Source organism: Lissotriton vulgaris, chromosome 8 (assembly GCF_964263255.1).
Source record: "Lissotriton vulgaris chromosome 8, aLisVul1.2, whole genome shotgun sequence".
NCBI lineage: Eukaryota > Metazoa > Chordata > Amphibia > Caudata > Salamandridae > Lissotriton > Lissotriton vulgaris.
This window is the reverse complement of record NC_141696.1, coordinates 1266062666-1266076473: the sequence shown is the minus strand read 5'-3', so window position 1 is coordinate 1266076473 and position 13808 is coordinate 1266062666. Positions and strand designations below refer to the sequence as shown.

At 46.2% G+C, this 13808-nt stretch overlaps 1 protein-coding gene across 2 annotated transcripts in view; it reads right to left on the bottom strand.

Moving 5' to 3' along the window:
- Positions 1-1630: 1630 nt before the first annotated feature.
- MTMR6 (myotubularin related protein 6) overlaps positions 1631-13808 on the bottom strand; it is a 439692-nt gene continuing 427514 nt past the window's right edge. For both annotated transcript variants that reach the window (XM_086935180.1, XM_086935181.1), the window contains one exon: positions 1631-2049. In XM_086935180.1, coding sequence (XP_086791306.1) covers positions 1777-2049 — 273 coding nt within the window. In that variant the 3' untranslated portion in view covers positions 1631-1776. The remainder of the gene's footprint in view (positions 2050-13808) is intronic.

Below are 13808 nucleotides of genomic sequence, written 5' to 3'. Positions count from 1 at the left end.
TTGGCACCTACGTTTCACATAGGAAATACAGGTTTTAAGCTCAACAGTATGGAAGTTTGACCATGCTATGCCTAGTAAATTTCCTGATACTAATAATATATTTTATTAGAAGAAACACCTGCAAAGGTAGGTCAATTCAAACCTTCACAATATTGGGGGTGGGAGGTTGAATAATAACATGATGCAATATTACTCTATATTTAGAGGCTTAGAGCAGCTTAAACCAATGAATTACAAAAGTCTAAAAACAACTGAGCATATGCAGGTAGTGCACTGCAATGTAGATCAATCATGTTTTAGTCAAAGGTGAAAGTCCTTCAGGCTTATTGCTTCAGAAGGCAGAGGCCACCCCAGTGGCACAGTGTTATCTGTAAGGCTGAGAAACAGACTCATTTAAGTTTGCACCTAAATATTTTCATCAGTAAGTGCAGCACACTAATCTTAACACAGATGCATTGTGCATGTTTCAATGGAGTTCACATTTAATATACACATATATGTATGTGGGTGTGTGTATGTGTGTGCGTATATATATATATATATATATATACATATATATATATATACACACACAGACACACGTATGTGTGTGTATATATATTTATATATACACACACATATGTGTATATACACACATACATATGCATGTATATATACACACCCATGTACATATATGTCTATAAAAATGTGAGCTCCACTGAAATGTGTTATGTGTGTGTGTATATATATATATAAATATATATATATATATAAATATATAATTTGCAAAGATGCCCTCAGCATTGAAAGGTGCACTCGACAGCACCCCTTGCCATTTGGCTCTTTTAGCCTTGTTGCAACCTGCTTCTCCCTCATCTTATGGTGTCTTCATATCGCCGACGCGTTTCGAGGTTTAAACGCCTCTTCTTCATGGGCTCAGACAATCGGACATTTCAAAGGATCCACTTCCTACTATAGGAAATAAAAATGCTTACATTTCACAAACGAACATTTCACCTACGAAAGAATTAATGAGATGCACTTCCTAGGGACAACATTTCCCATAATGCTTTGAAAATTAAGGTCGAACTAAGCCAAGCCCACTGAAGGCGTTTTTTTCAATAAAAGCTCACTTACAAGGAAGTGGATCCTTTGAAATGTCGACTGCACCTTTCAATGCGGAGGGCATCTTTGCAAAATATATATATATATATATATATATATATATATATATATATATATATATATATATATATATATACACACACACATTAATATTTTCAACCTAGATTTTAAACACAAATGCACCCCTCCTCCAGTACATTACAACTACATTTCTAGGGAGTAAAAGGCTTGAGGCTGCATCATGTGTTTGACAACCCTCCAAGGCATCCATCCACAAGTTAAGGTAGGTTTATATTTTACATTACTACCTGCAACATTTACATTCGTCTTTACATTCATTTCAAGTGCAACAATAAAAACATTTTTAGGTCGTTATTAATCTGGCAAAATTAGATACATATCAAATGCTTATCTGGCAGCATTCCCCTAACTCATAATTTAAGTTTAACCTGAGCAAACTTAAACCCATTTCAACAAATGTGGTCTTTTTAACCATTCCTTTTACTTAATACATCAATAGAACAGCAAACACAATCCCTACTTTTAAGCATGCAGTTCTACTCAAGTATATGGATTACCAAGACACAAAAGTGGATTTGGTCAATCAGCATCAGACCACCCTCACACGAACCAGTTGCAATTAGCAGAGACTCAAAAGCTTTGGTTAGTGTCTCAGCAAGTCATTCTTGCAACTCCGTATTCTAAGCGGACAACGGCAGGTTCTGCTTTGGAAAACTCCTCTGTATACTCCGTGTACCGATTATCTGACAAGTTGCTACCCTCTATTGTCCTAATGCCGTCATTATCTGGTAGAAGTGGATGATCCTTCCTGAAGCATTCAGAAGTCCGAAGCGTTGTTGAAATAGTGTGGTTGGAAGAAAGTGATTGATCCTTTGTACATTCAAGGTCTTCGTCAAGCACATTATTTTTCTCTTTCTTGAGTTTCTGGAATAAGGAAGAAAATCAGAAAAAATTATTATTAGCTATCGAAAGCACACAACTGACTGTAGCCTCAGGTACTACATTCAATGCAACAACATCCTATCAACGAAAATGCTTACAAGGTGATATAGAAAGAACATCACTCTTCATTCCCAAACTTGTCAGTTCAGACCATCAACACAGCCACAGGATGAAAGATTTGTTAAGGCCAAATGTGAACACAGGAAGATATATTAGTTAAGGGCAAAGTGGAAAAATACAGAAATACTTTTCCATATGAAATATGAGAGTTGATTTTCTGTTAAAGAAGAGCACCACGAATTGGCTTACCTAACATTAGATTGTGTTTACACTGACCACCATCTTGCCTCAACATCACATTATACAGAGTGATTACTACTGCTGATTTCTCTCCTAAATAAAGTACTACCAATGTTCATACAACTATGAAGAGACTGTTCTCAGAGATCTTTTCTCACTGCAATAAATCAGGGATGTATCCAATCGTTTTCAGCTCTTGCTCGAACAATGCATCTGTTCAGCTAAAGTTGCGAGAAGGACTGCATTTCAATGCATGTCTATCCTGAGAGAATCCTCAAATGGATTTTGTAGTAAAATGTTTCTACTAGCTTGGTTTTGATTGATACAAATCCAGTGAATCCTGTATTCCCACAGAATGTATGCAGGTCTTTGTCTAAAGCCCTATAAAAGAGTGTGGATTTCTGTAACTAAGAGACCCCCTTTTCCTGACCTTTTGAAGGCAAATCTATGCCGGATTTCACTTAAAACTGATCTTTGTACTTTTGATTTATATGGTTTGCTGCTAATCTTACTGACGGCAAGTTTAGTGCAATTTTCCTATTTTTTTTATATAAAGCCTTGAAACGCCAACCTTTGTTTGTCATATTTAAGAGAATGTTCAGGCGTATTCATGTAAATTTTATCTAAATAGAGCAAGTGACGGCTCCAATCAGAGAGCACCAAAGTCCGTATCAGAACTACACCACTCCTGCTCCTAGTCGTTGGCACCACCTATGAGTAAGAGGTTCCAGGCAGATGTTTGCGTTGACACAAGTTTGTGGTTCATTACTTGATCATTTTAGAATCTACATCATTCATAAACCTAGGCAGATCTTGCAACAAACATACAGTACACTTCCTTAGAAAGTAGCATGTATGTTCAGGCACAACATATACCTGCTCAAGCTGAAACAGCAACACATTGGAAATGCTGTTACTTACAAGGAAAGAGCAATATTAATATGGTGCACACAGTCTTAATAGCTTTACAAAACTACTGGATATAATGGTTGTGTTCCAGCATCACAATTTTGGCAGGTTGTCTTTTGGAGAAAGCTTTGGTTTAGATTGCTTCCCTGCAAGACTGGTTTCTAGTGAAAAGAGACTAATTTGTCACACATTCTCATGCTGCAGGTGGAAAGCATTTTTTTCTTCGAATATGATCCTGTTCCCTTCTATAAAGATTCATATCAGCTTTTATTTCAGTTACTATGTGCACATCAAATATCTATAGCTGCTAAGTTCAGAAAAATGGGGGCAAGTGGAAGGTACTGGAGATTGGACTGGAGATTAAATGATTGCTTCTTTAAATGTGGCCAAATCCTAATGCTTTTTTCCTATTTAATGACCCAAATGATAGTTTAATGACTAAGAGTATTATCCTCCTGAGATCAATAAAATGGCAACCACTAATTTAGTTACAAAAAGGATATTTTATTAAGACACATTAAAAAAACATTGATTCTTGCAGTTCTACACTATCTACCCTCTTTCCATAAACATATGGCAGCAATTCCCTCAAAGCCAGGCGCACTTGCTTGACTCGTGGCCCTTGTCCACTCATTGTTTATACGCAACTTCAGAGTAACTCAAAACGTAACCTTTTATCTTTCCTACATCGATAAAATGAGCACCACCGAGTTTGGTAAGTAAAAAAAAAAACATTTTCTTTAAGAAGGCGACTCGCATGCCTTTGATTCATGCACTTCCTTTGCTATCACTCAATGGAGGTCTAGCAGTTAGTACATCACTGCCACATGCATCCACTAGACCATAACTACCAGGTTTTCAGTTTTCCTATGTACAACATCTCAAAATCTGAACCATGGTTGCATGTGCCACTTCTAAGTCTTAAATGCAACTAACTGTGAGGATATTCATCTTTTTGATTTGTCCCTCAATCACCTATTTTTTCACTTTGGGCATTTGATGTTATTGACTTGGCTGCAGGGCCCTAACGATGGCCAAATTACATGTGCTCTTTTTACAGTTTTTAGTCTAAAATTGCAAACTGATTACTTTGATAATTCAACTGTGCATAAGCAAAGGTTTTGTGCATATGTAGGAAGTGTATATTTGAAATGCCGGAGTGAAGTAAACACTTTCCCTTTCATCTTTACATATAATTTTCTTTTAAAACTGCATGTTTTCTGCTGCCTAGGAAGATGTACATAATCTATACTACTATTATAAAGGAAGAACTTTGAACCTTTGAGGCGGGTAAACTCGGGAACCACAGCGCCAATCCACACACCTGATACATCGTTGTAATCCTCAGGGTGTGCAGATGGACATAGGCTATATAAAGTTAAAAAATATACGTTATTTAAAAAATTTTGCGGAAAAAAAAGTAGGCCCGTGGAAGAAGTGCCGGCCGCGACCTGCGTGCTGACGTCAGGAGTGCGGGGAGGAGCGGCGTCCAGGACCACGAGGAGGAGCAGCAGACATGTCACGGGGAGGAGCGGCGGACAAGCGGGGAGGAGCGGTGAGGAGCGGGGGACAGGCGGTGAGGTGCGGGGGACAGGCGGGGAGGAGCGGTGACGAGCGGGGAGGAGCGGTGACGAGCGACGAGGAGCGGTGAACTGAGGAGCGCGGGGGAGGAGCGGCGGCTGAGGTAAGGCTTCGGGGGACCCACGGACAATGTCGGGGCAGGCGGGGGCCGGGGCGGGCGGGGGCCCTGAAGCCTCATGGCAGGGGGCGGGCGGGGGCCGGGGGCCCTGAACACTAATTTTGGGACGGGCTGCTATGTCGGGGCGGGTGGGGGTCGGGGAAGCCTGATTGCTTCCGGACAAGGTCGGGGCGAGCTGCTAGTGTGTAAATATGAGATGTAGGACTGAAGTAAAAAATCCTCCCGTTCACCATTAAATGGAGAGTAAACACAAATTAAAACCTTAAATCTGTAACATTTGATAGGAAACTACTACTAAAACCAAATATGAAATGTATAGGCAAACGTGCATAAAAAGATCTTTGGTGAGGTCATATTTCGATAAACATAATTAATCTACTTTGTGAACGATAAATACAGTTTGCCAATGCTAAGGTGCATTGTATGCCCAAATGATTTAACATACTTTGCCTAGATCTTGTAATGTACAAGTTACTTACCTTCGATAACGATGTATCTGGTAGAGACGATTCTAGCCGCAGATTCCTTCACGTAGAATTATCCCCAGGCGTGAGACTGGATTCAGAAACTTTTCTGCCACAGCATCTCTGTGTGCCGGGGCGTCATCACGTGACTCCGCCCAGGCGTCGTTCGCGTAAGTGACGTCAGCGAGGTCACATAAGACCCGCCCCAGCACGCCTACGTCAGTTTTCTTCTGAGAACTTTTCCGCACCACAACGCGGAACCACCAGATAAAAAACCGTGGAAGCATGGGAACAGAGTGCGAAGAGCACAAAAATTGGAAAGTAACGGTGACCTACACCACCACACAGAGTAGTGTTAACGCCGCAGAACCCAAAGACAGGGAAAGAAGAAAGAATAAGCAGAGCCCTGCGCAGCCCCCTGTTAGCACCTTAACAGCCTTCCACTCCCGTGCCGCAGAGGCAAGGAACATGCGTAAAAGTCATGGCACAAGTAGTAAACCTACCACTCCCATCCTGAACCAGGAAGGGGACCAGTCCCAAGACAGACAGGGACAACAAACCTCCAAGCCACCCAAACATATAGGGCAACCATCCACAAGGGACAAGGGTAAGACATGGCCAGCTGACCCTTAATCAGAGGATAGCAATGGAAGGAAGGGAGGGGACGGGAGGGGAGGACAGGGATAGAAAGCAATCCTACCAACCTGGAGTAGCCAGAGCAACAGGGCACCGGAGCACTAAGACCCCATTCTTCAAAGAACCAAAGGAGGAATGAACCGGCCCCAGACGGAGCCACCCGTCAAGAACACAGAAGGCACTCACAAGAGACACAGTTCCCCACCGGTAGGCAAGTATCGAAGACCAGCCCAAGGGTCCTCACAGAACGGGGAGGAAGGGCGGGCCGTGAAGGAATCTGCGGCTAGAATCGTCTCTAATAGTTACATCGTTACGGAAGGTAAGTAACTCCTACATCTGATAGAGGCTACTCAGGACCTCAGGACAGGAGCAGGGAGAGGAGGGGATGCCCGGGCACACCACTACCACAAACACAACCTCAAGAAACAAACGCAACCTACATAAACGCCATGGAGAACAGGCACCGAAGACGACCAGAACCCACTAGCAGAGCGCAAGCCATATGATAGCTACTACTACCGCACCTAGGGTACCTTAAGTCCCAAGATATGGGAACCCTCTTTTGAAGAACTTCTGCAGCAGAGGAAAAACAAAAGAGCCACAGGGGAAAAAACACACCTGCGGAAGGCTCGACAAGCAGCCCAAGCAAAACAGAAGGCATAATCTCAGGGCCAAGTCTGCGCAACAACTCCGGCACAACACACACATAATCAACAAAAGGGCCGTCCAGCAGCGAACAATGCCAAAGTCCCACGGAAGAACGCAAATAGCCAGAAAACACACTCCACAGCCAGAACAACCTGCCTAAGAAGGCCCTGAATCAGCCCAACTCAGGAGTCACTGAGGAGGGGACGAAGGAGGAAGAGGATGATAAGGCGGAGGAGGACGGAGCCCTGCCAAGAGCCTTTGGATGGCAGAGTCGGCCGGGGCATGGGACAACAGGCTGACATCAAATGGAAGATCGTTGAGTCGCTCACAAATATTCCAAGGGAGTACTCCGTCCCGAAGCCAAGCGTGGCGACGGAGAGCGATTGAGGAAGCCATGGCCCGGCCAAGCACCTCTGAGATGTCCAGAGCGGAGCAAAGAATAAGCGCCGCAAGCTCCCGGCCATCCAACGCATGCTGAAATTCCACCTGAGCAGTCTCCTGGGACGCTGCGGATCCCAGAGACTCTGCCGAGTCCAACAAACAGGAGGAGGCCCTAATCAGAACACACATATTGCGCCCCAAAGAGTCCAGCCAGAGGGCCTCTTGGGACGGCGGAGTCAACAGTGGCAGCAGGGAGGGAAAAGCAGTCTGCAAAAGGGGGCTAGCAGCCGAGGGGTGAAGGGAAAGACACGCCGGGTCACGCGGCGCCGGGAGGTGCTGGTGCAGAAGATGCTGAGGCACCGGGTCCCCTGAGGTACGATGCCTCCAAGCCCCCGTCAAGGAAGAAAGGAGCGCACCTTCAAAGGGAAGTAAGATTTACCTCCCACCAGAGCCCTGGTGGAGGACCTCCAAAAGATGGTTTCCGGAAAGTGAGCCACGGGGTCACCCATGCGCATAATACCAACAGCCATAGACATTGCGTGAGCGAAGGCAGCACCCCCCTCCGTAGGGCCCGCAGAGGAGAAATCAGCTCCTCCGTGGGCGACGGCTGCAAACTACGGCGGCCGTCCCCAAGGCCAAGCAGGACGGGCAAGGGCCAGACCTGGAAGTCAGAAGGAGCCGAAGAATGAGGGCTTCCACTCTTCCGACGGACATCCATGCCGGTGAAAAAGACACCACACGGCGACCAGTCTCCGGGTAGGAGGACACCAATATACAGCAGGCCTCTGGAGACGGAGTGTCCGAAGACGAATCCGCGGTACGACCCCTGCACGGAGCCGTAGAGTCAGTTGCCTGAGGCAGGATGTCGGCACCATCCGGCGTCACCAGACAAGGTCCCTCCAAGTTACCCCGCACCGGAGACTGGAGTGGATCTGGAGCCGAACAGTTTTCATGCAAAAATCAATGTGATTGCCAGGTGTAGCGCATGATATAATAGTCACTCAGGATTCTCCAATCCGTATATGCATTGGGCCCAGCCCTCACCGTACCTTGCAAAGGGGGGTCTATGCACCCAACTTGACTTCTCAGCGTTTCAATTCCCGCCCGTGGTTCAGACCTATCTAAGGTCCAACTTACACCTAATCACAATTATCTTTAACTTAGCTTCACAGCCCATATATACAAACCTAAAAAAATGTTGCCATATTTTAACAGTCTTGACCAAACTGAAGTGGCTACCCTTTGCTACTCACAAGGCAACCTGCTGCATGTATAAGCCTTTAAGTCTGGGCAATCCAGAACTGATCATCTGAGACAAGGAAGAGATCATCAAGAAGCAAATCTAACATCTGGCTAGAAATTACCAAGAATAAGAAAAGTTCTACAATGTAGCCCATCGTTGCTGGCAACGCACCTAGGATTTGAAGCTCACTCCCTACTTGCATTCACTTTTCCAGCCCACTAAAATAAGATGTCCTCATACAAACGGGCTTCAGGCCGAGATTCTGCTCACATGCCACAATCTTATGCTCATGTCCAAGAACACAGGTCTGAATTAACAGCACCCTCTCTGATCCCTTGCAAATTGGGCAGGGTACCCAACCAGCAGGATTACTGTCCCCTCTGTTATTCACTCCCATAGAGTCGCTGGCAACATGGGTCTGATGTGACGCTCAGGTGTGGTGCTTTGACTGGGGGCTGGCGGTATAGAACCGCATAGCTTGCTACACAGACTATGTTCTCCTGTTTCTGGCATAACCATTCCTCTCGGGTCCCTGACTTCTCCAGATTCTTGCCCTATACGGAAAGGGATCTTTGCTTGCGGGTCAATTGGACCAAGTCTTTTTTGATAGCCACTAAAGGCCGACCCTAGTGCGGTCGACTGGCAGGTACAATTGCCAATCCGCAGACTGAGCTTCAAATATTTGGGTACATATATTGTCGAAGAGCCAAACCTTGCACAGGGCCTGAACTTGACCCCACTAGAATCTAAGCTGTCAACTGCCCTTGCTATATGGTTCAGACTTGCGCTGAACATGTTCCGTAGGGTGCCACTATTCAAAATGGTTATGCTTCCAAAAATTCTATACACACTCCAACACTTTCCCCATATAATCCCTCCGAGACTGGTTATAGGAAAATGACAGCAAAAAACCACTCCTCCTTCAGCGGAATAAGCCAGCCAGCTGCATACAGTCAACATATGATGGGACGGCTAGACATGGCAGGGATTCGCCTATACTACTGAGCCTCTGAGCTTCTGAACATGAACAACTGGCTGAGTGGGGAGGGTAATAGCTGGCATTTTGTCCTAAAGTAACACAAATTGGTCAGGATCAAATCCTTAGCCTATGGAGGCCTGCTCACTCTCACCCTACCAGACATTACCAGAGTGGTTCTCATGCCGTTGCGCTCTGACCTGAAACAGATAGGCTGGGACTGGAACCTCACTCTTGAAACCCCCCAATTGGACAATCATATAGCTACTTAAGACCCCCGTCTTCAAAGGTGCAAAAAGTGGGAACTCATTGGGATCTCCAAAGTAGACGATATATGGCAGGGTTCCCATCAAAAAATTCTTTGCAGAGCTCCAAAGCAAATGCTCCCCACACAAATCCGAATTTTACCGATACTTGCAGATGCAAATGCCCTTCCTCCCCAATCCATGCTGCTGCAATCTGCACCTGAATACCTCGCTAGCTAATCACTGCTGGCTGGCTGCACAAAGTGGGCTGTATTGTTATTCTGCACAGTGTGTAAATCATTTTAATCTTTTAAACTGCATAATTATAAAACTTTTAAATCGCATGTTTCAGAGCCTCTCTGGAGGTTCTTTCACCTGCTCTTTGGTCCACCATGGGATTCTTCCAGATTGCTGTGGAGAGAGCGTCGAGAAAGGAAGAGAGGCCTGACCACTTCCGGTGCACCACAGGGTGACCGTCTAATTGTTCAGACTACTGTACATATTTAAACGTGATGGCACCACTGACGCGCAGCGGAAGCACGCAGCAGGCACACCGCTAAGAGCACCAAAGGTGCGCCTAAGGCAAGCCCGCCGTCGCCCGTCCGCGCACGGACCGCGCTCGCAACCAGCTACTCTGGCAATTTTTTTCTTAAATCGCTGCAATATTCACCAGGGGAGCTGAACCCGATTCGAGACACAGGCTGTTATTGCCCTGGCCCCACTTTCGAACCAGGGAAGCATCTAGGCCTGATATTCTGCCCTCTCTGTCACCTTTTTTTGACTGACCATAAAACTAAGGGCACCCTTCCTCCCTTCCCCCCCGAAGCATTGCACACTCCACATGGCTCAAATCCCATAACCCTTGATCCTATCGCGCTTGGGAAAGACACATTTAAAACAGTACTTGTCAATGCAAGGCCGCTGATAAAAAATGCACTGGCTTTCTCTGATTTGATTGATTTCCAGGGCTTGATCCGAGCTTTCGTTACTGAAACTTGGGCAGACGTGTCTGACCCAGACCTCATCTTGGCCAGTTTTGCAATCTGCAGACTAGACCGGCCTCATAAAAGGGGCGGAGGGCTTGCAATCATCTTTCAGGAATAGCTGAAAGTCTCCTTTGAACCCATTGAAAACACCACAAACTGCGAAGCACTGCTCTTTAAGATTACCTTGACCAGCCGGTACTCCTTTAATGGGGTGGTTCTCTATAGACCCCCAGGTCAGAGTGCTAATTTTTATATAACAGCAGTCAGCTGCTAGACATTAAAGTCCTTTTTCCTGACTTACCATCTTAGGGGACTTTAATCTGCATCTCGAAAACACAGCATCTTAAGATGCGGCTGCCCTCATTGACATGATGGGAAGTGTCGGCCTCACACTATTGGTGGATAGTCCTACTCATAAGGCAGGTCATACCTTTGATGGCATTTTCTCGGACAACCCCATCTTGAAATTCTCTCGATCATTCAACTAATCTGGTCAGACCACTCAGCCATGATGTTCAGTATCCGTCCAGAGATGACAACTGAACCAGGGCCATCCCTACTACCCATTCTTAGGAAATGCCCCTGGCATAACGTTGCCAAAGAAATTTTCATTAGCCACCTACACACCTCTCTAAACCGAGGCTTCCAGTGGACCTGAATGAGGCCACAAATACCTACCACAACTGGATCATTGACACTCTGGACACCATTGCGCCCCTAACAAGTACACTAATAAAAGGACTTGCCCATCTGAGCCATGGTTCGAGGATAGCCTGAGACTACCTAAGCAAGTATGTCGAATGGAGTAGTGTGGCTCACAGGTTAGAGAGCAGAAGACGGCCCGGGACCAGGGTTCAATTCCCGACGCAGCAAGGTGGTGGACCTGGGTCAGCGGACTCGATAATTCTCGCTTCGGTGCTTACTCTAATCAAGGGTTCCACTCGGCAACTCTGGGCATTAGCTTGCCTAATCTCCACAACGGCCCCATCAATTCTGGGGATGCCTAGCTCCACCTTGGGGACTCCCAGCAGGGACCATCCCACAGGGAAAGCCAGGACGGGTTCCCCAGAGTTATACAGCGCCAGGAGACCTATGGACGGGTAGCAGTGCGCTTTACAAGCTCAAATACATTTACATTTACACATTTACATATGTCGAAGGCTGGAAAGAAAATGGCACTTGCATTATGTCCACAACGATAAGATCACCTATACAAAAGCTATTGCAGATTCCAAAGAAAAAATCTTAATAAAAAAAAAAACACTACTACTCGGCCAAAATCAGCGCATCCCTTAACTCCTTTGAAGAACTCTTTTCTACAGTGCAGAAGTTGAGTAAATTTCCAGGACAGAAAAATACAGGAGTAGACAAAGACTTTGCAACTGGCTAGCAGCCTACTTTCAAGCCACAGTCAAAACAGTCTCAGACTTATTTCTATCCACCCACCAGGAGACGGGAGGGCATTCAAATGCCCCCCCTTCCATAATGACAGAGGATCCGAGTGGTGAAGGTCTGCGAGCAGCCACTAGCTCTGGTCTCTATGCGTTCAACACCCTCTCGGAAACACAGGTCATGACCATTCTTAGCCAGACGAGACCAGGTTCCCCCTGGGACCCTTGCCCCCCTAAGATCCTCCACCTGGCCCTGGGGGTTACAACTAGCTCCCTTACAGACATCTTCAACTGTATTTTCTCCAATGGTTATTTTCCGATACCATGGAAGAAGGCATCTATCCTCCCACTCCGAAAAAAAACTAACCTGGATAATACAGATCCAAACAACTTACAGGCCTATCTCTCGACTACATCTCCCAGCTAAGGTCGTAGAGAAGGCTATGAATACAGAACTCACCCAGTTTATAAAGGACAACAATCTCCTAGACAGTGCCCAATATGGTTTTAGAAGCCATCACAGCACTGAGCAGGCCCTGATTAATGTGTCGGAGTAAATAAGAGAGGTCTTGGATAAAGGCGGTAAGACTGCCCTGATCCTCTTAGACCACTCAGTGGCATTTGACACGGTGGATCATGATCTCCTAATAAACCGATTGTTTTCTGTAGGGTTTAGGGCCAAGGCTTTGGCCTTTCTGAACTCCTTTCTCCGTGACGGGGAGCAACGAGTGGAGCTTGCCGGACACACATCGTCCTGGTTCACCTTTCCATGCGGGGTGCCACATGGCTCCTCGTTGAGCCCAACACTTTTCAATCTTTTCGCCGCCCCCTCTGCTCTCTCATTCGGTCTTTCGGCTTCAAGACAGTGTATTATGCCGATGATACACAAATCATAGCGTCCTTTTCAGGGGACTCAACGAGCACTGCACGGAGATTTCAGGACTGTATGCGCAAAGTTGGGCATGTTATGTCCCAAAACTGTTTGAGGTTGAACACGGGGAAAACAGAGGTTCTTCTGTTTGTGCGAGATACCTCATTTTGGCAACCCAACTGGTGGCCCCAGGAAATGGGAGAGATCCCTACTCCCACCTCAAAGGTGAAAAACCTAGGAGTCTACTTTGACAGCAAGTTGTCATTCGAGGGGCAAATAAATGCAATCGCCTCTGCATGTTTTCCCATGATTAAAACTATCAGGAAAATCAATCAATCAATCAATCATAGCATTTGTAAAGCGCACTACTTACCCGTGAGGGTGTCAAGGCGCTGAGGGAGAGGGGAATGCTGTTACTGCTCAAAAAGCCAGGTCTAGAGGAGTCTTCTGAAGGTCAGCAGGTCTTGGGTCTGTTGTAGGTGGATGGGGAGGGTGTTCCAGGTCTTGGCGGTGAGGTGGGAGAATGCTGCCGGAGGTCACTCTACGGATGCGTGAGACTGTGGCGAGGGGGAGGTTGGCGGATCAAAGCTGGCGGGTAGGGGTTTAGAAGCTGAGTCGTCTGTTGAGGTACGCTGGTCCGGTGTTGTGGAGTGCCTTGTGTGCGTGGGTGAGGAGCTTGAAGGTTATCCTCTTATTGACGGGGAGCCAGTGCAGGTCTCTCAGGTGGGGTGTGAAATGGCTGCGGCGAGGGATGTCGAGGATCAGGTGTGCAGAGGCGTTCTGAATGTGTTGAAGTTGTTTCAGGAGTTTGGGCGATGCTCCTGCGTAGAGGGAGTTTCCGTAGTCCAACCTGCTGGTGACTAGGGCCTTGGTGACTGTTATTCTCGTTTTGGTGGGGATCCACTTGTAGATTTTGCGGCGCATACAGAGGGTGTTGAAGCAGGAGGAAGAGACTGCGTTGACCTGCTTTGTCATGGAGAGGGTGGAGTAGA